The sequence below is a fragment of the Polistes fuscatus genome, unplaced genomic scaffold, assembly GCF_010416935.1.
Source record: "Polistes fuscatus isolate 324 unplaced genomic scaffold, CU_Pfus_HIC Scaffold12, whole genome shotgun sequence".
Lineage (NCBI taxonomy): Eukaryota > Metazoa > Arthropoda > Insecta > Hymenoptera > Vespidae > Polistes > Polistes fuscatus.
In genome coordinates, this window is record NW_025113020.1 from 4,804,027 (window position 1) to 4,828,136 (window position 24,110).

Here is a 24,110-nt window from a genome sequence, read left to right on the forward strand (position 1 = left end):
TAATATAATTATATATATTTTACACTTTGAAAAAAATGATTTCTCTAACAATAATATATTTGTAATTTATTCATAATTTGTTAATAGTCTCTTATTGGTCATTTCCGTTAAAACTTGTCCAAGAAATTTGATACTTTATTACCAACAGAAGATAATCCGAATTATTGATAATTTTTTTCATTAACATATAGTTTATAATTGAAAATTTATTATTTATATATCGAAACGATATAATTAATTCTATTATGAAAAATAATTTTCATAAAAACGACTTATCAAGCTTACTTATTGTTTAGAATTATGGTAAAGAACCAATGAACGTGCTGGACAAATTGATAATAGCATTCGAGTGGTCATTGACCTAGGAATTTGTCCAAAACTTATAATACAATATTTTCTACATGAAAATAACGCGATTCGTCAAAAGTGTTTACAACAAAATGAATGATTACCCAATCATTTAACGTGAATTCAAAATAGCAGTTCAAGATCATAGTTTTTAGGAACACGTTAGTTATCTTTGTAATACAGCACAATTCGATGGTATTAATACGGATTCAACGCAAAAATTGGTGGATGTGATTAAAAGTAAAAAAATATTCGTAATCGTCAGTGTGGTCGGCAGAACGTCGTACGCGTTTCCCGCCTGTTACAATTTTTTTAACCTTTTTTTAATCTCTTTTTTTTTTCTCTCTTATAATTATATAAAATAAAGTGCCGACTTTGTTGTAGAAAAATGTCTGGCATTGCGATAGCAAGATTAGCCGAAGAACGTAAAGCGTGGAGAAAGGATCATCCATTTGTATGTATTTTCATTATATACTCAATGCAATTGTTAAACAAACAATTTTCATCTCATATCGCATATTTGTGAGAAAAATTCATTTTAAATAATCATTTTATAAATTGTGTCTCTTGAGAACAATTAACAAATTAGGCGCCCTTTTTTTCTTCTCCCCATTTTACTTCCTTACTTATCATATGTGCAAAAAAACAAATATTTGTTTGTATGCATTGTATAAATGAATAACTTAATATAACAACAATTTCAATGTTGTCCCCTTCCCAAATATATGTAAATATATTTTACATAATTATATTTTTTAGTACGTCAAAGTAATTTCACGCAGATCATATAATGAATATAATTTATGTTATCGTTTAAGGGTTTCGTGGCAAGGCCAACCAAAAATCCAGATGGTACGCTCAACTTGATGAGTTGGGAATGCGCAATACCTGGAAAAAAATCTGTAAACTTCTTACAATATTTAATTAATATATATATATATATCATTTAAATATATAAAATTTGAATTTTTATTTATACTTCTTCTTGTGTGTGAATTTTTGCAGACACCCTGGGAAGGTGGTTTATACAAATTACGTATGATCTTTAAAGATGATTATCCTTCCAGTCCACCAAAATGCAAATTTGAACCACCGTTGTTCCATCCAAATGTTTATCCATCTGGAACAGTTTGCTTATCATTACTCGACGAAGAAAAAGACTGGCGACCTGCAATAACAATTAAACAAATACTTTTAGGGATTCAAGATCTGCTCAATGAACCAAACGTGAAAGATCCGGCTCAAGCGGAAGCTTACACTATTTATTGGTTCGCAATCAAATTAAATAATAATAAGTATATGTTATATCAATCTCCATGTATTATACACGAATAATCATTTAATATCATTTCTTTAATCGGTTACAGTCAAAATCGCTTGGAATATGAGAAACGAGTAAGAGCGCAAGCACGAGCAATGGCACCGCAAGAATAAGAATTATATCTATTTTATATTTAACACGAATGACAACTGTGTTAATATAACAACAACATCTAATTCATCTTTAGCAACATTATTTTTAGTTGATGATTCGATAAATATTTTTTTATAAGTAAAAAGAAAAAACAAAGAGAAAAAAGATGATTCAATATATAGCGATAATTGTATAAATTATATATTTACAATTTTACCATCGTCAGAGAGTCGATTGTTGTTCAAATTCATTTATTTGTGTCAGGTTTATTTCTTGTTTTTTATTTCTTTTCTTTTTTTTTTCATTTTGTATCGAATGTTGCTGCTGCTGTGTTATATGGAAAATGAAAATGAACAGAAAAATAATAATAATAATAATAATAATAATAAATCTTTGAATAACTGGTAAGCGTTAGAATAATACGAATTATGGTATTTTTTGATTTCGAAGAACGGTCTATTAAGATTCAAAAATACCTATTAATTTTATTAATTATTGTTACATTTATTAGGATGATATAGCAGTAAGGATTATTAAGTAATAAGTTTCTCTCTCTCTCTCTCTCTCTTCTCTCTATTTCTCTCTCTTGTAATATCAAACACCAAGTATTTATGCATTATAATCGCAAATGAAAAATACTTATATGTAAGTATATTTCTCCATGATTATAGTAATCCTATTAGTTTAACATAAGACCATCCAAAAAATGAAATAATAAATAATGTACAAAATTAGAAAAAAATAATAAATCATTTCGTAACGTGTGTTATAATACCTCAATAGTAATATAAGCGAATTATAAATTAAATGAAAATGAAAAAGTATAATCGGTGTTCTGCGCGTGTGTATTTCTGTGTGTTTGTGTATAAGTGTTTTGAAAGTGAAATTTTAATTTCAGGTTATTTTTTCTTGTTCTTTTCTCGCTCAGATAATCAAAGATTCGATAAACAACCTATTTAGATCAAATGCATATGCAAAGTTAATGTAAATTGACGTAAATCGATACCGAAAACCCCTCTTTATCAACGCATATGAATCATCTATTGTGATTATAACGTCGTAAGAACAATTTACAGTGTTCATAACATTGAGAGACGTTCTCAAGGAAACATCGTCGGTTGAATTATTTTCGTATTAACGTTTCAAATATTTCATATCCACGGTTTATAATTTATTTCTTTTTTTTCTTTCATTTTATGATTGTATGTATATGCGTGCGTGCGTGCGTGTGTGTATACGTGTTATAAAAAATTCTCCCCCATTGTAATATTATATTTGATTGTTAAAAAAACGTTCGATTAAGAATTGGCCTATCGGTTGTTTTTTTTTTTGTGTTATTATTGCAATAACAATGTCTACTACGCCAGAATCATTGAGAAAACTTTCAACCGGATTGATTTTTTCTTGCATAATCGGCACGATTTTGTCATATTATGCATTCATCGTAGAAACTACGAAAGAACGTGATCAATCTTATAATGCTTTGTGCGATATTAATGAATATATGAGTTGCAGTAGTATATTAACGTCCGGGTAAGTCGGTTATCATTAAATATTATCTTCTAGTTCTTTTTTCTTTTCTTTTTTTTTTTTTGATGACTTTGAGAACGCTCAATATTCGTTAGATTTAATCGACATTTAGATATTTTACAAATTCCTTTCTTTTTGTTTTTCTTTTGTTATTAAGCTCTTTATTGTGCGTTTTCTTACTCTTCCTTTGTTCATTTTACATTTTATATATGTAGCAAGATAAGCAAAACTTTGTTATTTCTATACCAATTTTTTTTTGTTATTAAGGTTATCAATGTTTCGTAGAAGAAAGTGACCTTATCGACTGTGGTTTAAATCAGATCGATATGTTAGATAGTCGTATGATAAATTATACTTTCATTCGATTGTTTTCTTAATTAGCACAAAAAATTGACATAAAATCGTAATAACAAAAAAAAATGAATAAGTGCTCCTAATTGCTCACTAATTGCTCTATCAACATACATAATTTATTTATTTAGTTATTAATAATTTAAAGAAGAATAAGCAAGCTTAAAATTTATTAAAATTCTAGTAGCATTGTTAAGCAGCATATCGATAATAGTAGTGCTCTTCCTTTATCTTATTTACCGTCGACAACGGCAGTTTCTACTTTGAAAAATATCGACAGTCGGTAATTGCAGTTTTCTACTTTTACGATACCCACTGTCGGTAATAATAAATTTTTAATTTATTTTACTCTACGCCTGTAATACTTTATATTAAGGTTACTGACGGTCAATATTATTAAAGTAGAAACTACTATTAAAAACGGTCAATTTTTTAAAACTAGGAACCTACTATTACCGACGGTCGGTGTTGCAAAAGTAGAAAATTACTGTTACCGACGGTAGATAAGATAAAAGTAGAGCACTACTATTACCGATATCGCCTTAGCAATGTTACTAGAATTTCAATAAATTTTAAACTTGCTTATTCTAGTAACTTTTTTTAATTATTAATAATTAACTGTTATCGACTGTGTCTGTAATTTTAACATTATTTTTTTGTTCTAATACCTTATATTACTGAATTATAATATATAAATAATATTATTATCTAAATATAACATTAAAATAAAAAACAATTATTTAATATAACGATATATATAATTAATTAATTATAAATATAATTTCAGATATGGCAAAGGATTAGGATTAATATCAAATAATTCTCCATTTTATTTTCCAAACAGTTTGTACGGTTTGGGATTTTATCTTATAATAGGCGGATTGAGTACGTAAATTTTTCTTGAAACATTCTAATATCTTTTTACATTTCGATTCTACCAAAATATAATGAATATAACAATTTAATATAATAATATGTACATAAATATATTCTTGAATTTCAGGTATGATAAACGAACATTCCAGCGTGGTCACGATTGTATTCTTAGGAATTTTATCAAACATCTGTTCCATTTATCTGGCATACATTTTATATTTATTACGAAGTATTTGTATAATTTGCATAAGCACTTACATCATCAACGCCATTATCTTAATACTTGGTTTGAAAAAGTTACGACTTTTGGCAGAAGTTATCAAAAAGCCCAGAGAAAAAGTTCAATAATTTCAAATCAATGCGATAAAATGTAATAATCATTGAACCAAACAAATGTTTTAATCTCATTTGATTTAGATATACACACGCACATATATATTTATATACATATATATATATAATATATATATATATATGTAAATATTTCGCCATTAATTTTTTTGTTTTACATATTCTAATAAACATATTTATTATAATCGTTTTAAATTCGTTTTTGTTTTTGTTTTTTTTTTTTTATTTTTAAACATTCTATTAACATATTTTGTCTACACGCAAAAATAGATGATCTCTATGTCGAACGCTTGTTAATGAAGATTATATTTGTACTACGATAGAATAAATTTTATTTAAAAAAAAAAAAAAAAAAAACCTTCGCGCACACAATTGCATATGCTTGAGGGAAAGAAAAAAGAAAAGTCAAGTTAAAAAAAAGGATTATTATTCGGAACGCTTTGCAAACAAATTTGTCTTTTAAATTAATGAAAAAAAAGAAAATAAAAAAAGATAAAAAGGAAAATAATTTACAGTTATAATGCTATCTTAGAAAGATCTTAAAAAAAGGAAAGAAAAAATGTAAAAAAGGTTACAGTACAAAAACAAAAATAAATATACAAAGAAATAAAACAACGGGGGACAAATATTACGAATACGTGCGTTGTTCGTCGAGAGAAAAAAATTACAATAAAAAAAACAAAAAAAAAAAAAGAAAAAACAAATATTAAAAAACAAAAGTAATATTTAAACAATTATAACATTTACTCTCTTCTACTATCCTTAAACAAATCCCTGTTACTACGACTGATACTAGCAAGAATTCCAGGACTTTTCAACGGTGGTGTCTCGTCCAAACGATTCAATTGGAGACTCGATTTGTAAGGTAAATTAAGATTAGGCTTATCAATCATGAGATTTTTATCAGCTTCTATGTTAAAACTTTTGCTACGTGCTAAATTCGACTTGTACGTTCTTTCAGGTTTGGCAGGTGGCGTAGATTGAGTAGTCGTAGGTAAAGGTGTTTGATGAGATGATTTGGATGATGTTACAGCATTTTTAATGGATATATTAATCATGCTGCCATATTGTCTGGATGGTGTTATTATCCCAGATGAATTATTCGTAGTGGTAGCCTTTTGAAGAAATTGTTGTCTTGAGGATGACGACGATGACGAGGTATGTTGATTATTTGCATTACCCTCGGACCTCATATTCCTTGGTAAGGTTTGAACATTCCTGAATTGATCATCCGTCTCAATTGAGTTAGTCAATCGACTGGTTGATTTGCTAAACCTGCCGAGTGAGTTGGTCACGACACTGACGTGTCCACCAATTGACGACGGACGGAGACGTAATTCGTTCGACAAAGGAAAAACAAAATAGAAAAGAACAAAGTAATATATAACAAATCCGAATAATACATTTTTCATGATGAATTATATCGCTAATTGACAATAATAATAATAATAATAATAATAAGCGACAAACAAAATAATAACGCAAGATATGATCGATCCAAATCTATACACGGAATGATAAATATCCACCGCCGATGCACACATGCTTCTGCTGTTGCTGCTATTGTTTATTTGTTTTGTATGATATTTTAATTAAATCTTTCATCATGCATCCTTCACCTAAAATCCCCCTTAATTTTTCAATCGCAGCTTAGACGATAGAAAATAAGCAAAGCACTTCGGTTGCTGTGTTCTATGTTTTATTTTCGTAAGTTATTTATTCTGATCACCATCCCCCTTCCCTGTAGGTGTGTGAATTTTTATTTTGTTGTTGTTGTTGTTCTTGCTGTTGTTGTTGTTGTTGATGCTTATTGCCGATAGACAATGTTTGCGTAACATAAACCCATGACGATTTATTTAAACAGATTTTAGAATTACCTGTATTCAGTATTATCGATGGGTGTTCCTGTTTTGGTAAAAAGACGAGTTCTCGTAGGACGTTTGGCATCTCTGTAACCCCTTTCACGACCATAAATGCTACCACCGAATGGATCCTCACCTAGGTAATACCTTTGAACAGGTGGTGGTTGTATCATCGTTGTCTCGTTTTTTGGAATGTGATCTTCCCGATTGATCGTACGTTCAATCGTACGTTCAATCGTACGAATTGGTTGTTGTTGTTTACTCGATGTTACTTTGGTCACCACGGTTGTTGTTGTACTATTTCTCGGTGATCTTGGGGGTCTCTCAGGTATACGATGATGATTTTCAATCTCACGATCGTTGAACAATGGAATATTCTTATCGATTACGTTGTACTGCATATAAGTAGATCCGTCATCGTCCGTTTGCGTTACTTGCGATACAGAATTGCTTAATTTTTTGTTCTTCCTTTCTGTACTAGCCGAACGTAATTTGCCAACGAGTTTGCGAAAGGATTCACCTATCTTGTACTTCGATTGATTATTGCTACTACCTTTACAAACGAAAATATATGATTATTACAATAATCCAATATGAAATATAATACAATAAATGTGATTGGACGTACTTTTAGATGGTCGTGGCGACGGGTTCGTCGAATTATCGTTCATTTTCTTATCCTCCCGTACGATCCTAACTTGTTTCGGTGATGCCGAACGGGACCTCGGGTTTGATTTTTTACGAGCATCACGTTCAACCGTCTGTTGTTCCTGAACATCCCTTGTTCTACTTTCCCACGTTCTTTGTACCACGTGAACTGGACTGCTGGATGTTTTAGCCAACGGTGGTGACTCGTTCGTAATTGTTTTCTTGACTATTCTCGAATGTAACTATGATTTCGATCATTAATTATCGATGAAAATTTAATAATTCGTTGATTTCATTGATAAATGGTATCTAATCAAATGTCTTACCTGTTCCTTGGGTTTCCTACGTGCCGGGGGTGACGGTGTAGTACGTTGTTTATCATCTTGAACAGTTTCCTGATGTTCCCGTCGTCTAACGGACTCGTAACTACGCGAGTAAGTAGACTCGAATTGATTTTTCGAATGTTCCCGAGAATGTCCATTAATAATTCGCGACGTTTCCAAATGTTGCGATGACGGTGAACCCGTTCTACCGTGATTGTCTTCCTTATCTGAAAAATTCATATCTATTATTTTAATATCATTTTTCTCGTAAATCATTTTCGAATACATGTGCCGGATGTATCCGTCATCAGTCTAATAATCCGCGTATACGCGTGCCGGATATATCCGTCATCTATCTAATAGATCTGCAAATACTCGTAATATCGAAATGTTGAACTGTAACTCGAATGATTGAATTAATATTTATTAATTAGGTACCTTTGCCTTGATATCTTTCTGACCATTCGCTGATACCATGGAAATATCCAGACGGTGAATTTGAATCACGACCTGTGGTAGCTGAATGTTGTTGTTGTTGTTGATGCCGATTAGCATTTACGTTCTGATAATCCCTTTCTCTTGCAGGATTGCAGGATTTCATCGTGACGTGTATGTAACTGGTATTAGTGTTAGGTATGAAAGGACCATCATCAGCGTCTATGGAACCGTGCGATGAACGAGACTCGCTACCAAAGTGACTTTCTAACCATTTCGATGTCTCGAATTTCCTTGCCTCGTCTTCCTCTTCCAAATCCAATGGTTTCTTCGTTAATGCATCCTTCCTTGCCGTTTGCGTACAATCTCCTGGAAAACCTTCAATAAATTCATACATTTCAACAAATTTCATTCGATTAAAAATATATCAACGAATCATTTTTATCAATTTAAAATATACTAATTATTTAGAATGTTATTTTTTGGTAATTTATCGTATACCGGGTGGCCAAATAAAATAATTAATAATTAATTTATATCGTGTTATCCCAATTAGAATACTTTATGTTCACATTTCTGACGTTATTTCCTTGCAATGATTAAAATAATACGAAGATTATAATTATTAAAACAAAAAATAAGGTGTATAGTTTAACTATATACATAATATAACTAAAGCACAAAAAACAAAATGTATTCCAATCTAAAATTATTTGATAACAAAAATGCTATAGATGAAAACGTTAACTCAACAATTTATAACAATAATACAAAGAAACATGTTAAAAAGTATAGAATATATGATCATATCAATTAAATTATTTACCAGCATGTTTATGAATCCTAGTCGTTCTCATATTGGTCGATTGTGTTGGTGGTGGGGGTGGGGGTGAGGACGACGACCAATCCCCGATTCGTTCGCCTTCCGTCGTCTCAGCGACGTAACGCATTTCACGTCCGATTTTTTCACCACCCGAGACGTAATCGACAACGTCTTCCTCGCGTTTTTTGATAAACCTATGAGTACCTTCCTTTTTAATTTCCGAAACTGCGTCCTCGTCGTTGTCGTTGACGCTACCGTTCTCGTCCGGTACTTCGTCGTCGTTGATCTTATACGAAATAAAACAAAAACAAAAAAATACAAATTTAAAAATAACCTTCTTACAACACGGAATCCTATAACGTGATTTATAAATTACAAGAGGGGGGGGAGGGAGGGAACCCTCCAATAAAAACAACGGTTTCGTTCTAATTAACAATAATAAAATTGCGACAACAAACTTTTACAGCACTGCATAACATGATTTTTGTTTTAATATACTTTTTAAAATTAAATTACCTTCAAATAATGACACACACACACACAACGTGAAAGAAATATAATAATATAATAATAATAAAATATAATAATCTAGGTCTCATATATAAAACACTGCATTTTCTAGGAACTTATCTACCGTGTTTAATAGAAAAGGGTTACCCGTATATTATAAAAACACAACGGAACAAAAAAGAAACAAAAAAGAAAGATAAGTAGTACCATTTTCACGGTAGAATGATCGTCAGGATTTTGGATTACTTATTGAAAACACGATTTCTATTTCGTTTCATCACTTTTTCCTTATACCTTTTTCTTTCTCGCGGAGAGGAGAGTTGAGGAGAGGAGAGGAGAGGAGAGGAGAGGAGGGGGTCCAGGGGGATTAGTATATTTTTTTGTCTTGGTTTACCTCCTCGTGCTCGACAGTTTTCTTTTTCTCCGTAACAATTAGCCCATCGGATTTGAGTTCCTGTTTTTCCAGGGTCTTTTCAGTGTCGATGACCTTGTTCGACCTGGTGGTATGCTGCAATATCCTTGGTCCTGTCTGTGGTGCAATTTGTTTCGTCGATTCGGCCAATGCTATTCTCAGATCGCCACGATTACTTTGAACAGCTTTTTGGTATGCCTGTTGGTTGGTGTTTCAAACAAAATTCACACGTACAATTAAGAAAAAACAAAAAAAACAAAAATAAGTTAATGCAATTATTTGTTTTATTTTTTTTTTCCTGCCCCCACCACCCCGTACCCCGAGTGTTGCAATTTTAATTTTTATTATTTTATCTGTTGTTTCTTTTTTATTTTTTTTTTTTTTATTTTCAAACGAACAGTTCGAGGGGTTTAAAACGATTTAAAACGCGGAAATTTCAATGCCGGGTTATGGAGGGACGACAAACCAACCACTCGTTGAAATCACTCAGCCCCCCCCTCCCCTCTCCCCCAATATTATTCCAATAAAATACCAATAGAAATAATGGAAGAGAAAATATGAAAGGGAAAAAAATGAAGGGAGGGGGTGAAATTAAACGCGAATGATAGAAAGAGAAAGTGTGTGTATGTATGTGTATGTGTGTGTGTGTGTGTGTCGCAACAGAAACGATTCCCGACCTTCGCACGTAAGTTGACCTTGACGAACGACTGCGAACCACCTCCTCAACGACGTGAAAACGATGACGATGCGTTTATTATCCTTCTTTAGATAGATAGAGAGAGAGAGAAAGTGAATGAGATAGAAATAGAAATAGAAATAGAAATAGAAAGATCACATTTTACACGTTTTGTGCGAATAAATTCGAACGGTAAACGAAATTTTGTCTAAAATAACGAAAGAAAATTTATAAGATTTGACGGAGAAATAAATGTATGAGAAGAAATAAATAAGAATAAAAATAAGAAGAAGAAGAAGAAGAAGAAGAAAAAGAAGAAGAGGAAGAAGAAGAAGAAGAAGCAGAAAATATCTGTTTAGATGAAGCGCCCATTTATGACAGACGAACGAACCGCGACGAAACAGCTGCTGCGACTGCGGTCGTGGCATCTCGTTCGTACTCCTTCTTCCTTAGTTACTATTGGGTGAAGGGAGAGCAAAATCGAGAGAGATCATCGACATCTACTTACTTACTTCTATACCTTCAGATAGAAAGAAAGAGAGATAGAAAGAAAGAGAGAGAGAGAGAGAGAGAGAGAGAGAGAGGAATGAGATTTTTCTTTTCCCCCTCTCCGTACACCACTAACATTATCACAAATATCACTAACAACTACTACTACTACTACTACCATCAATAATATCATCATAATAATTATAAATAACAATACTACAGTTTTATCGTCAAATATAGAATCCTAATTATTATTATTAATAATAATACTATTGATTGTGATCAAATTATTAATCAAAAAATATTATTATATTAATTTATTATATTATAATATAATATATAAATATTATATTAATATTAATAATATTAATATAAAAATTATTTATATTAATATAAATATTAATATATTTAATAATATTAATAATATTAAATAAAAATATATTAATATTAATATCAAAATTATTATTAATAATATTATAATTTTTGTAATTATATAGTAAAAAAATTTTAATAATAAATTTTTTAAATATAATATAATTATAACTTTTGATTGTGATCAAATTATTAATCAAATATAATATCACAATTGTTGTTGGTAATAATCAGATAATTATTACAGATTATATAATTAAAATTATTATTAATAATAATATAATACTGTTGATTGTGATCAAATTATTAATCAAATATAATATCACAATTGTTGTTGGTAATAATCAGATAATTATTACAGATTATATAATTAAAATTATTATTAATAATAATATAATACTATTGATAGTGATCAAATTATTAATCAAATATAATATCACAATTGTTGTTGGTAATAATCAGTATATAATTAAAATTATTATTAATAATAATACTATTGCTTGTGATCTACTATTATCAAGAATAATATCACTACAACTATTTGAGAATAATATTAAAATGTAATAATAATTATTACAGACTATACAACCAAAATGATTATTAATAATAATACCATTGATTGTGATCTATTATTATCAAGAATAATATCACTACAACTATTGAGAATAATATTAAAATGTAATAATAATTATTACAGACTATACTACCCAAAATTATTATTAATAATAATACCATCAATTGTGTGATCTACTATTATCAAGAATAATATTACTACAACTATTAAGAGAATAATATCACAATACTTATTAGTAATATAATAACATAATTATTACAAACTATAAAACCAAAATGATCATAAATAATAATACTCATAAATTGTGATCTACCAAATATACCATTATAATTATCTTCAATAGTAATACAACTAAATAATTAAAATTATTAATAATAATATCACAATTATCATCAATATCATCACAAATACCACCAACAACAACACCACCAAGAATATTAATCAATACTATTTAACTATATAACACCAAATTGTGATTTACAATTATGAAAAACAATAAAACAATTATTTTCAATATCAGTAGAACAATTATAAACAATTGCATGATATTTTTAATAATATCATCACGACAATAATCAACAACATCAACGTTGATAATTCTTTCATCTCTATTCTCTCTCTCTCTCTCTTTCTATACATTTTTCATATAATTTTTAATTCATAATGATTAATTATCATTTCTTTATAAACAATTATATGCGAAATAATTTGTATTATATACCAATCGTTTATATTTCGTAACCCAACACCAACAATTACCGGTATTTCCAATCTTTCTTTCTAATCAGCACACCTGTAGCTTTTGTTTTAACACTTCAAACCAATTTATTGTATTTATTAATTAGGATAATTACAGATTGTTATCCTATTAATTGAATTCTTATCATAAATAACATCAAACTTCATATTTGATTTGCAATTAATTCTCACTTGATGAATAATTTATGTTTAATTGTAAGATTAGGTTTGAATTGTGTTAATAAACGATTAGGATCTTTCCTAAAATTATCTTTTATTTTCTTATTAGAATTTTTGCAATTCATTTTACATACATCTAAAAAGAAATGGTTTCATTTTAATGATGAGAATTTTAATTGATGTTACGATAAAAATGATTTAATTGCTTATTATTATTGTTGTTTATTATTGTTCTATTGTTATTTGATTTGATTGATCATTCATAGGCAAGATATTACTTTCAGTATTATTGGAAAGTGTGTACCATTTTCTATTGCATTGCTGATCGTGAGCAATGAAAGAGAAAAGGGGGAATAATCGTTACGAAGGCATTCATGAGGAAGATGTTGTGAAAGCGAGCAAAGCGAATGAATTCATTGGGAAAAAAAAATATGCAATTCTCGACCTTTTACTTAGCCCTTTAAACAATATTCCAAGAAATATGAGAATTACTGTTATTATTATAAGTTACTAGGATGGGTGGGAATACAGAATATCCAAAGTGTTAAATGCAATTTTCGAACCTGTCCTGAATTTAAAAGTAAACTTTTCATAATTATAAAGATTGTTTTATTGTTGTATCAGCTTGATGGGTGTGTCAATTGCAATTGTGAAACCTTTTATAGCAAACTATGAATGAATATGACATTTTCTTGTTTTCATTGCATCAATATTACTGCAACTCTTTAAGGAAACAGGTGGAATTGAGAATATGGATGTGTCAATTGCAATTGCGAAACCTTTTATAGCAAACTATGAATGAATATGACATTTTCTGGTTTTCATTGCATCAATATTACTGCAATTCTGTAAGAAAACAAGTGGATTTGAGAATATGAATGTATCAATTGCAATTGTGAACCTTTTACACCAAACTGTGAACAAATACAACAATTGCAGAGTTTCATTGTATCAATATTACTGCAATTCTTTAAGAAAACAGGTGAAATTGAGAATATGAATGTGTTAATAATCTGTAACACGTGAAATTGAGAATGTGGGTCTGTCAATTGCAATTGTGAAACCCTTTACATCAAACTATGAACAAATACGACAATTGTTGGTATTCATATTCCTACAATTCCTTAAAAAAAAACAAAATGAAATTGATAATATACAATCTGTCAGGTTTTATAATACCTCGTCGGAGATATCTCCAAGTTGTTGACGATCCTCAGTTTCAAGTCTTTCTTCAATCTCCTCACGACTCCTGACAACAGTTTCGTTAAGTTCCTTTTGAACTATTCCGTCAGTTGTTTCTTTCCCAGCTACCGGCCATTCGACCTCTTGCGGTTGATCCCCAGTCGTTTTTCTCTAAAATAAAATCCTTTATTTTAACACATTTTCTCTCAAACATAACCGAATCGTTAAACGTCATCTGCATTCCAACGAACAAATTCAAATTCATCGCGATTTATTATCGTCAAATCATTTTATTATTATTTTTTTTTGTTCCTATACAAGGTCACGCGTTATTCTTGATCTTTGCAAATCGTACAGAAAAAAATAATAAAATCCCTCTCTCTTCTCCCACCCGTCCACCTCCTCCCTTTTCTTTTCACTTTTATTTTTCTATTAGAGTACGGGGAAAAAGTTTTTTCGTATTTTTTTCTAAATTATTTTTCATCCCAATCGAAGATCAATTTAACAATAAAACTTATATTATAGATCATGTTGTTTTTACCTCTTCCGTAGTGTGTTCCTGTTGTTCAACATCTTCGGTAGTGTTCGTGGTAACAAATGGCCCAGAATCAACGACAACTTCGCCATCTTCCAATACAACTTGTCTTTTAACTCTTGTCTCTATTTGTCTCGTAGTCGTGATTTCTTTCTTCTTACGTGTCTCCCATTCTTCTGTTTTAACAGGAATAACAAAACTAATGTAAGTTTTATAATAGCCATTTTGAAAGAATAACATTTGTTAAACTTCATTGTCTTGCAAAAGTTCATTTCCTGTACTAAAAATAAACCGATGTTAGAGAGATGAAGAAAATAAAGAAAGAAAAGAAAGAAAGAAAAAAAGAAAAGAATAATAAACGTTTTGTAGTAACATTTAAGTATAGCGTTCACGGATAACTTCAGACTTGACTGCACAAGAAGTAAAACCGATAACGATCGGAAGTTACCACTCGTGTTTCTTTCATCATCTTTTTCTATGAACTTAAGGATGTAACTGTTAAAGAATGTTTAGTTTGATATTTCTAAACTGTTCATTAACTGATGTCATCAATATCTTTGAAATATTCTATTCACAATTATAAGAAATATGATCGATTCATAACCTATAAAATGTAACAACGATAGTTACTTGAAAAGTCAATTTTAATCAAATTGCTGATGTATTATAATATATTATAATATATAATATAAATATAATATAATAATATTAATATAAATTAATAAATATAATAATAAATAATATATTCAATCATTTTCTTAGCAATATATATTAAATATTCGATCATTTGAAGTAGGATGATTTTAGAATTGAATTGTATGATCAAATTTGTTTGATAATTTGTTTTCTGTAACAACGATAATTACTTGAAAAGTCAATTTTAATCAAATTTGTGATGTATTAATAATATATTAAATCATTTTCTTAACAATATATATTAAATATTCGATCACTTGAAGAAGGATGATTTTAGAATTGAATTCTATGATCAAATGTGTGTTTGATAATTTGTTTCCGTTAATATTGTGATACCGATTTATTAATTAATGAAATATTTCATAAACTATTCGTTAAAGTTCACCAATTGCAGTTAGAATTTATTGACACAATTATATTAGATTTCATTTAAGCTGATATACATAATATTGAATATCTGTTAATCCTCTTAACCCAATTAGACTCCTGCATATGATTGGTCGTTGTTCATAGCAATCTTATCCGATCGAATTCAGTTCAGATTTAAATCAGAAATAAAATAAGATCAACAATATCCAATTTATCGTACATTAATTGAATTGTATGAACTTACTGTTAAATTCATTTGTCAATTGTTTATTGTTAACTGGAATTAACTTTCACCAAAAAAAGAAAAAAACATTTTGCGAAAGAAAAAAAAAAGTAGGCTCGAGTAGAACACTTTGAAAATAAAAAATTACATCTTACATAAATTAACGAACCGTGCGTAGTATAATAATACAAAATGTTTACCTTCTTTGACCAATGCCACGGAATTCTCAGGGTCGACCTAAAGAAAAGAAAAGAAAAGAAAAGAAAAGACAAGGAAAAAAAAACAAAGGTGGAAAGTTATGTTTAAAAACGTGGATAACTGGTTACAACGTATCAAGAATAATTAATCTTTTTCTTTTTTCTTTTTTTGTTTGTTTGTTTGTTTGTGTAATCTCGTTTGACGATCACGCTTGTTGCGTGTACATATATGTAAAAATACTTACGAGGATTCCATGATGGTTTGTCGTGGGCGGTGGACGAACTTCGTATCTTCGTGTCGAAATGACCTCCATCACAAAATCATGGTCTAAACTTTGCTTGGTCTAATTATTTTCCTAATATTCCAACTTTTCTTCGTTAATGGAAAATTTATTATTGTCCAGCGATAAATCTGTAAATGCGAACGTATAAGATTTTCAAATTAATTTCAATTGAGTTTTGTTAGAATTGTCAGAGTATATTTAATAGCAAATCGATGAAAATAAATAAAGAATATATGAAGAAAAATTATAGAATACGCGTAGAATACTTTGTAGAGTTATAAAAATCAAATGTAAAGTGCAGAAAATGTCGGTGAATCCAATGCTGTAAATTGTACCAATTTTGCCGTTTCTTTGAAAAGTTCGGGTAAATATTTTTATACTAAAAGTGAATAGATTTTAATGACTCTTATATTAAATTAAAGTACACACTTTTACCTACGCGTAGAATACTTTGTAGAGTTATAAAAATCAAATGTAAAGTGCAGAAAATGTCGGTGAATCCAGTGCTGTAAATTGTACCAATTTTGCCGTTTCTTTGAAAAGTTCGGGTAAATATTTTTTATACTAAAAGTGAATAGATTTGAATGACTCTCATATTAAATTAAAGTACACACTTTTTTCTACGCGTAGAATACTTTGTAGAGTTATAAAAATCAAATGTAAAGTGCAGAAAATGTCGGTGAATCCAATACTGTAAATTGTACCAACTTTGCCGTTTCTTTGAAAAGTTCGGATAAATATTTTTTATACTAAAAGTGAATAGATTTTAATGACTCTCATATTAAATTAAAGTACACACTTTTATCTATGCGTAGAATACTTTGTCGAGTTATAAAAATCAAATGTAAAGTGCAGAAAATGTCGGTGAATCCAATGCTGTAAATTGTACCAACTTTGCCGTTTCTTTGAAAAGTTCGGGTAAATATTTTTTATACTAAAAGTGAATAGATTTTAATGACTCTTATATTAAATTAAAGTACACACTTTTTTCTACGCGTAGAATACTTTGTAGAGTTATAAAAATCAAATGTAAAGTGCAGAAAATGTCGGTAAATCCAATACTGTAAATTGTACCAACTTTGCCGTTTCTTTGAAAAGTTCGGGTAAATATTTTTTATACTAAAAGTGAATAGATTTGAATGACTCTCATATTAAATTAAAGTACACACTTTTTTCTACGCGTAGAATACTTTGTAGAGTTATAAAAATCAAATGTAAAGTGCAGAAAATGTCGGTGAATCCAATGATGTAAATTGTACCAACTTTGCCGTTTCTTTGAAAAGTTCGGGTAAATATTTTTTATACTAAAAGTGAATAGATTTTAATGACTCTCATATTAAATTAAAGTACACACTTTTTCCTACGCGTAGAATATCTTTTCGAGTTATAAATCAATTATCAAAGGTTCATAAAATGGCAAAGAAAAGTTGGGGGGGTCAGGCATTGTTCGCATTGTCCAAATTTGATTATTTGATTTTTTGTTAATGAGGTATAAATAATTGTTGGAATTTTCATGGGATCATAGGCAGACTCATCAGGAATAACATTGATGGGAGACGTAATAATTCATCGGAAGAGACTTTATATGGAAGTCGAAGGCCGCAAGTGGTACGCGGGCAGGCAGCACGCGGGCCTGTGGTCTTGGCCACCTCGATATGGATTGTGATACGATATTGAGATGGTTTAAAGACATGCGTATGCCACGATCGAGTGCTCGATCCTTCGATCACATTGGCGCGATCACTTGGAACGAACCATCTAATGCATTCTAATGCATTCTAATGCATTCTAATACATTCGTATATTTTCCCATCCAACTTATCACATAAGATCATCGTTCATTAAATATTTCTCTTTCTTTCATTATCCTTACACTTATTTTATTTTATTTTATTCATTAGGATTTATTTTTAATATTGTTTTATTATTGTAGTATATTACGTTATTATATCTATTTATATTTTTATTGTTTGGTTTGTTTTGTCTTGTTTTGTTTGGTTTTATTTTATTTTATTTTATTTTATTTTATTTTATTTTATTTTATTTTAATTATTTTATATTAGTATATTTTCTTTTCTATATTTTATTCACATTAATTTATATGAAATTATTCCTAATTCATTTTATTTATTAAAATGAATTTCATTGATCTATATTATAAATTGTATTAATTACTTGAGAAACATGCCTCCATTTTTAAACGAATACAACATGGCCGCCACTTATTTCTTAACGATGTGATATTTGTTTGAAATTAATTACAATGCAGTTAAATGAGAAAAATTCAAGCACTAATTATATTAATTTCAAATAGATAATTACAAAATTAAGATATTATCTATATTAGTTATTTAAAGTATATTATAATTATATACAATTATCAAGTAAAATATCGTGTATATCTTAAAAAGATTTTCAGGTTAGATAAATAAATGATTTCTACGCCAATGTACACTAGCGTCCTTGCGGTTTAAATTACGCACGTGCTCTCCCTGTCGTGCCAGGGACAGGTACGTAAGTGTTCACATATTTTTTATTGTTTTTTTTCTTTCTTTTTTCTACTAATTGTACCGTTCTTTTATATTTTTTTTTTGATACATTTCCAAAAATATTCACGAAACATTCAGGTTTAATCGTATCGTTTAAAAAAAAAAGAAACAAAAAAGAACGATCCTGCGATTAAATCAAAATGTATAAAATTCGAATGGAAGGATTGTAGTGTATAATTACTACAATTATATCAATTATTTTATTAAATGTCACGCTACTGCTGCACCACACTTTACAAATTTAATTTGAAAATATAATCTCGTTAAAAATTGTGTGTGTGTCAGAGTTTTATACCTTGTTATGGTTAGGATATGCAAGTGACGTCAGGAAATGCGTCATGCGAATCAAACTAAATAACTTTTACGAGGGCGAGCTTCGTAATAATAGTAGTAATAGTAGTAGTAGTAGTGTTGGATTACTCAACTCGACGTAATTGATGCGCTTACTATTCTTTAACTCGTGTTTCACTTACGTACTTACACACATCTGTGTTTTATTACCCCCCCCCCTCTCCTCCCATTGAATTAAACTGTATAAGTAAAATAACTGAAATATAAAATTGTTATTAAAAAATATAAACGATCGATTATAACAATTGATCGAATTAATTGTATAATTGTCCATAATTATAATTTCAAAATGAAAATAATTAACGAAGAAAAATGGTTAAAACAAATTAAAATTATTAATTTATTAATTATATTTTCTTTTTGTTTTTTTTTTTAGTGTATTAATTAATGCAAACAATTGTTGATTGTTGATTGTTTTGTGATGATTTTTTGATCACGAATTAAAATCAGCATGGTTGTCGTCGAATAGGAAAGGTCCAGTGATTTGAATGCGCGGTAGAAGACGAACAACGAGATTTATTTGTAAGCGGAGCACGCAGGTGGACATTCGGATGGGATGACTGTCGTGGGTGATATGGGTGCGACACCGAACACGTGAACCCATCAAGGACGCCGCCATTTGTAATAAATGTTATATACTCTAATCGTTAAATGTTGATCGAACTTGGTTAAACATATTTTTTATTTCATTTTTTTTTATTTTTTTTTCTATAAATTCATTAAATTCAGATAAATAACAGTTAAACGAATTAATAAGTGGCAAACATTTTCTTCTAATATTTATGAAAATCATTTGAAATTATATCGTAAATTTGGCACAGACTTATTGTTATATATTTCTATTTTGTAATGTAACGTTTGTAATTTTATTCGTAAATGTTTTTCTATACATTTTACACGGAGATTAATCGATTAGTTATATAAATTATTTTCAATATAAATAATTATCTTATTATTGTTAGAGATTTGATAATATTTACATTTTTGTTTCTTCCAAACAATAATTATATAGTCAATTTTATTCCGGAATAAAATTGATCGTGATATACGTGATAGTTTGAAAGAAACGTGTCGTCACTTAGAAAACGAACGTGTCAGTATTTCGCATTGAATGCAATGAGAAGATTCCCATCGTTTTCTCGTACACGGTTTAGATTATGTAACCGGCCGACAATATCCTATCGTTTGGCAGGAAAAGTTAACCGGTAAATAATGATAGATCAATTTTCTCGAATATTCTTTGAAAATCTAAACGCATCGAAAACACAAAAAAAGAAACAATCCTCCATCTTTCATTTCAAATTTCAAATTGAAATAAAATAAAAACAAAAAACAACAAACAACGGATCATAGTTTCGACTCACCTGTTGCTTCGATCGTGGATCGGTAAAAAAAAAGAAAAAAGAAAAACAATTAATTAAAACGGTGTCTCACGTAACCGGCACAACTGTTTTGAAAAAAAAAAAAGAAAAAAGAATATTAATTTTTGTAATATTTATTTATAAAAAATACAAAATATAATTAAAATAAAAATGAACACACGCGAACGTTGGTGGGAAATAATTGAAAATAAATCAATTCCCGCTTATTGTTTAATTGCGTGGCTTGCGGAGCGGCCGCGGTTCTGTCCGCAAAGACCGCGTACTTTCTGACGAATCCACGGAACCCGCGCGAGCCGAATCCGATAAGACCCGAAGATCCGCGAATTCGCACGAACCTCCTTGCCGATTTATTCTTAACCAATCACCGTTAATATCACCGATCAAAAATCGCGCATGCGCGTGTTCACGAATCGCGAATTACAAGTCGAACAACCTGTTGGATCCGAGCCCTGAGGGATTTTAATGAAATCGGTCAGTGGGTCGATACTTTATTTACTTCGAACACGTGTGTGTGTGTCTCTCTCTCTCTGTGCGTGTGTGTAATGACGTCATTAATATGTCATTCAGCTCGTTCCGTTTTTAGACATACCGTTAAATCATAGTCAAACTTTTCGGGATTCCATAATGATTAGGAATCATTATACTTTCTTTTTCAAACTCAAAACAAATAGGTACACGAGTAAAATCATTCGCGATAGGTTGTTTTATTCTGGTCTGGTAATGAACAATTTATATTCGACACGACTAATGGCATTGATAATAAAAACAATCATTCATTAACATTAATTGCATCCTGTGTCTGACGCAATGACGAAAGAATTGCAAATATCTTTCGCGACATTTTTTTTTTTGTTTAGTTCAAAGTCTTACCGATTTTTCTACGTTTGCTCATAAAAGGAAGTAAAAACGTATTAGAAATATGTTTTATGTTTGCACTAGACTATCTCAATTCAACTGAGTACTGTTTGAAAAGATCGATAAGATTGTATTGTTTGAAATATTTATTTTACGATAAAAAAAGAAGAAAAAGAAATAATGAAATATCTCGAGAGTTAAGGAGAAACATTTTTGACGAATGTTTATTGGGAACAAATACGAACGATAAAATTCGTCAAGAATTTGTCAACGGTCAAAATTTATGTGAGCCCGGAGTTAATATTTAAAGTTAGTCTTGTTTCCAAAATGGAAACAAACGTTACGTGTATTCTTTTGATTGGTCGCGTAAATAAATTTCAATTTTGAATGACCGGTATGAAAAAATGCGAACACAATAGATGAATTTAAAGATCAACCGCGACGAACACAATTGTCAGGAATTGTTGTTTCATGTCGGAACAAAGTGTGAGAAGGGAAAATAAAGAAAATAAGAAATTCGATAGACCTTGAAATATTCTTTTGAGAAAAACGAAAAAAGAAATGTAAAAACTTGAGTTGCCGTTGCTGGTGATACTGTTGGATGCAGTACAAAGTACACAAATATTTATGTATGTATGTAGGTAGACAAGTTTGTGACCCACATCCTCAAAGTAGAAAAGACGAGTTTTACCAATAAGGATTCGTCGAGTTTGTCCGGACAACCAAAAACGGTCGAGCGAAATTGACACGAATCCTGGAATCCATTTTTATTCGCTGTAAAACGATCTTACCTTTTTTAATAAAATAAAAAGTTCACTCAATCGCCGTAATAAATTTGTTCTAATAAGGCGCCGTTCGCTTGGTTAAATGCTATACTATTATAATAACGCATAAAATCACGATACTGTTATACTATGGGAAATATTTTGTTCTCGTTTGAAAAAGAAAAAAACAGGAAACGTTCCGAGAACTTTTTAATTATCTTGAAGCAGTAGAAAGTGGTCTATCATCAATTTGTTAAAAATCATTAATTAATTATTGAAGAAAATAATCAAATTATTCTTGTAGTATTTTTCAATTTTCTTTTGTAATATCTTCATAAAAATATACTTTACGAGTATTCCTTAAAAAAGAAAATTTCAATTATACGTGTTATTAATATTGTTGTAATTAATTTATTAAAAAAATGTATTTATTCGTTATTAACAATTATTAAATTGACATTAGAAAATAGTGATATCAATTATGTGGCGCCGTCCGATGAATCAATAAAATGATTTCATTACCTAACGTCGATAAGGAAGAACGTTGTAGAAAATTATCATACCATTTATGACAACGATAACAATATTTATATTGACGCAATCTATTTTAAATAAAACCAATCCTATCTAATTTTTATTTTCACAATACAACAAACACACGTTGATATAGAAACAATTAAAAGTATTTTCAAATGAGACTGATGAGTATTTTCAGATGAGGCAGCAACTATCACTCATAATTATTATTATTCATTTTCAAATGATTTCCAAATGAAACCTTTTTTTTTATATCCAAATCTAACGTATTCGAATGTTATTTGAAAATATAAATATTTAAAATCAATTCCAGAAGCTTCGAACGAACCAATCAGGATCGATCGAACTAAAGCTTAATTGGACAAGATTCTAAAATTTCGTCGATTTTCACATTTAACCAATAAAAACGCAGCATGGCATAGGTTAGACCTAACCTAACTTTTCGTAAATGGAATCTTTCCTAACGACGACAACGGAGTACCATGCGGCAAAATGTCGTACTAGAAGCATATTGCACGGTCGCCATATTGTCAAGTTACCATGTTAGAAAGAAACCTACAAAAACCGTAAAGAGAGTAAGCGAGAGATCACGAGAAAAAGTGGAAATAAGAGAGGGTAAGAGGGAGAGATAGAAAAAGAAAGAAGGTGAGAGTGAAGTGAGAAAGAGAGAGAGAGAGTGAGAGAGAGAGGGTGGGAGGGAGAGAGGGAGAAAGAGAAAGACCAAGTGGATGTAAAACAGAGTGAGATGATAACCCAGTCGTTAGTAGGAAGAGAGAGAAGATAAGAGGCGGATGACAGAAATGCATAGTCGTGTAACGAAGGAAGAAGAGGAGCAAGAGGAAGAAGAAGAGGAGGAAGAAGAAGAAGAAGAAGAAGAGGAGGAGGAGGAGGAGGAGGAGGAGGAGGAGGAGGATCAGGAACAGCAGCAGCAGCAGCAAGAGGAGGAGGAGGTGGTGGAGAAAGAAGAAGAAGTAGAAGCAGAAGAAGAAGACAGGAGAGTAGACTACAAGAGTACAGCAGCGACAACGACAGCAGCAGGAGAAGCAGAAGCAGCAGCAACAGCAGCGCTTAAAATCCGAAACGTTAGGGTCGTTCGCGCGTAATTCGGGGCGTGTGCCGGCGCTGTCTGTCGTCGCTGTCTGTCGTCGCATATCTCTTTGGCCCGTGACGGAAGGTCGGAAAAACGTGTCCAAGTTAGTTGGGGGAAAGAGATGATTAAACCGATCTGAAAGGGCAACGGTAGTTGTCCGTACGTAACGTCACACGGGGGACGT

At 30.2% G+C, this 24,110-nt stretch overlaps 3 protein-coding genes and 2 long non-coding RNA genes across 6 annotated transcripts; 3 read left to right on the forward strand and 2 right to left on the reverse strand.

The window, feature by feature from the left end:
- Positions 1-528: 528 nt before the first annotated feature.
- Positions 529-1,832, forward strand: LOC122513405 (SUMO-conjugating enzyme UBC9-B). 2 transcript variants are annotated; one of them, XM_043629741.1, is made up of 5 exons: positions 529-631; positions 733-802; positions 1,167-1,250; positions 1,354-1,616; positions 1,716-1,832. In XM_043629741.1, exons 2-5 carry the CDS (start codon positions 737-739, stop codon positions 1,780-1,782), a joined length of 480 nt encoding a protein of 159 aa, XP_043485676.1. In that variant the 5' UTR covers positions 529-631; positions 733-736; the 3' UTR covers positions 1,783-1,832. The 2 variants fall into 2 exon arrangements, with proteins under 2 accessions (XP_043485676.1, XP_043485678.1); XM_043629743.1 differs by having other exon boundaries at positions 570-588.
- A 1,281-nt stretch (positions 1,833-3,113) lies between these two features.
- Positions 3,114-4,909, forward strand: LOC122513406 (vitamin K epoxide reductase complex subunit 1-like protein 1). The gene is made up of 3 exons (XM_043629744.1): positions 3,114-3,295; positions 4,431-4,528; positions 4,647-4,909. Exons 1-3 carry the CDS (start codon positions 3,114-3,116, stop codon positions 4,865-4,867), a joined length of 501 nt encoding a protein of 166 aa, XP_043485679.1. The 3' UTR covers positions 4,868-4,909.
- A 603-nt stretch (positions 4,910-5,512) lies between these two features.
- On the reverse strand, positions 5,513-20,928 carry LOC122513292. Its single transcript, XM_043629577.1, has 13 exons — positions 20,841-20,928; positions 20,663-20,745; positions 16,360-16,526; positions 16,118-16,154; positions 14,636-14,805; positions 14,092-14,265; positions 9,866-10,081; positions 8,965-9,247; positions 8,142-8,516; positions 7,707-7,930; positions 7,361-7,622; positions 6,748-7,285; positions 5,513-6,169 (listed from the first exon to the last, which is right to left on the reverse strand). Exons 3-13 carry the CDS (start codon positions 16,426-16,428, stop codon positions 5,614-5,616), a joined length of 2,904 nt encoding a protein of 967 aa, XP_043485512.1. The 5' UTR covers positions 16,429-16,526; positions 20,663-20,745; positions 20,841-20,928; the 3' UTR covers positions 5,513-5,613.
- LOC122513293 lies at positions 13,115-13,759 on the reverse strand. The gene is made up of 2 exons (XR_006302709.1): positions 13,692-13,759; positions 13,115-13,568 (listed from the first exon to the last, which is right to left on the reverse strand). It is a non-coding gene; the product is annotated as an uncharacterized LOC122513293 (long non-coding RNA).
- A 153-nt stretch (positions 20,929-21,081) lies between the features above and the next one.
- On the forward strand, positions 21,082-22,365 carry LOC122513294. Its single transcript, XR_006302710.1, has 2 exons — positions 21,082-21,151; positions 22,177-22,365. It is a non-coding gene; the product is annotated as an uncharacterized LOC122513294 (long non-coding RNA).
- The last annotated feature ends 1,745 nt before the right edge of the window (positions 22,366-24,110 follow it).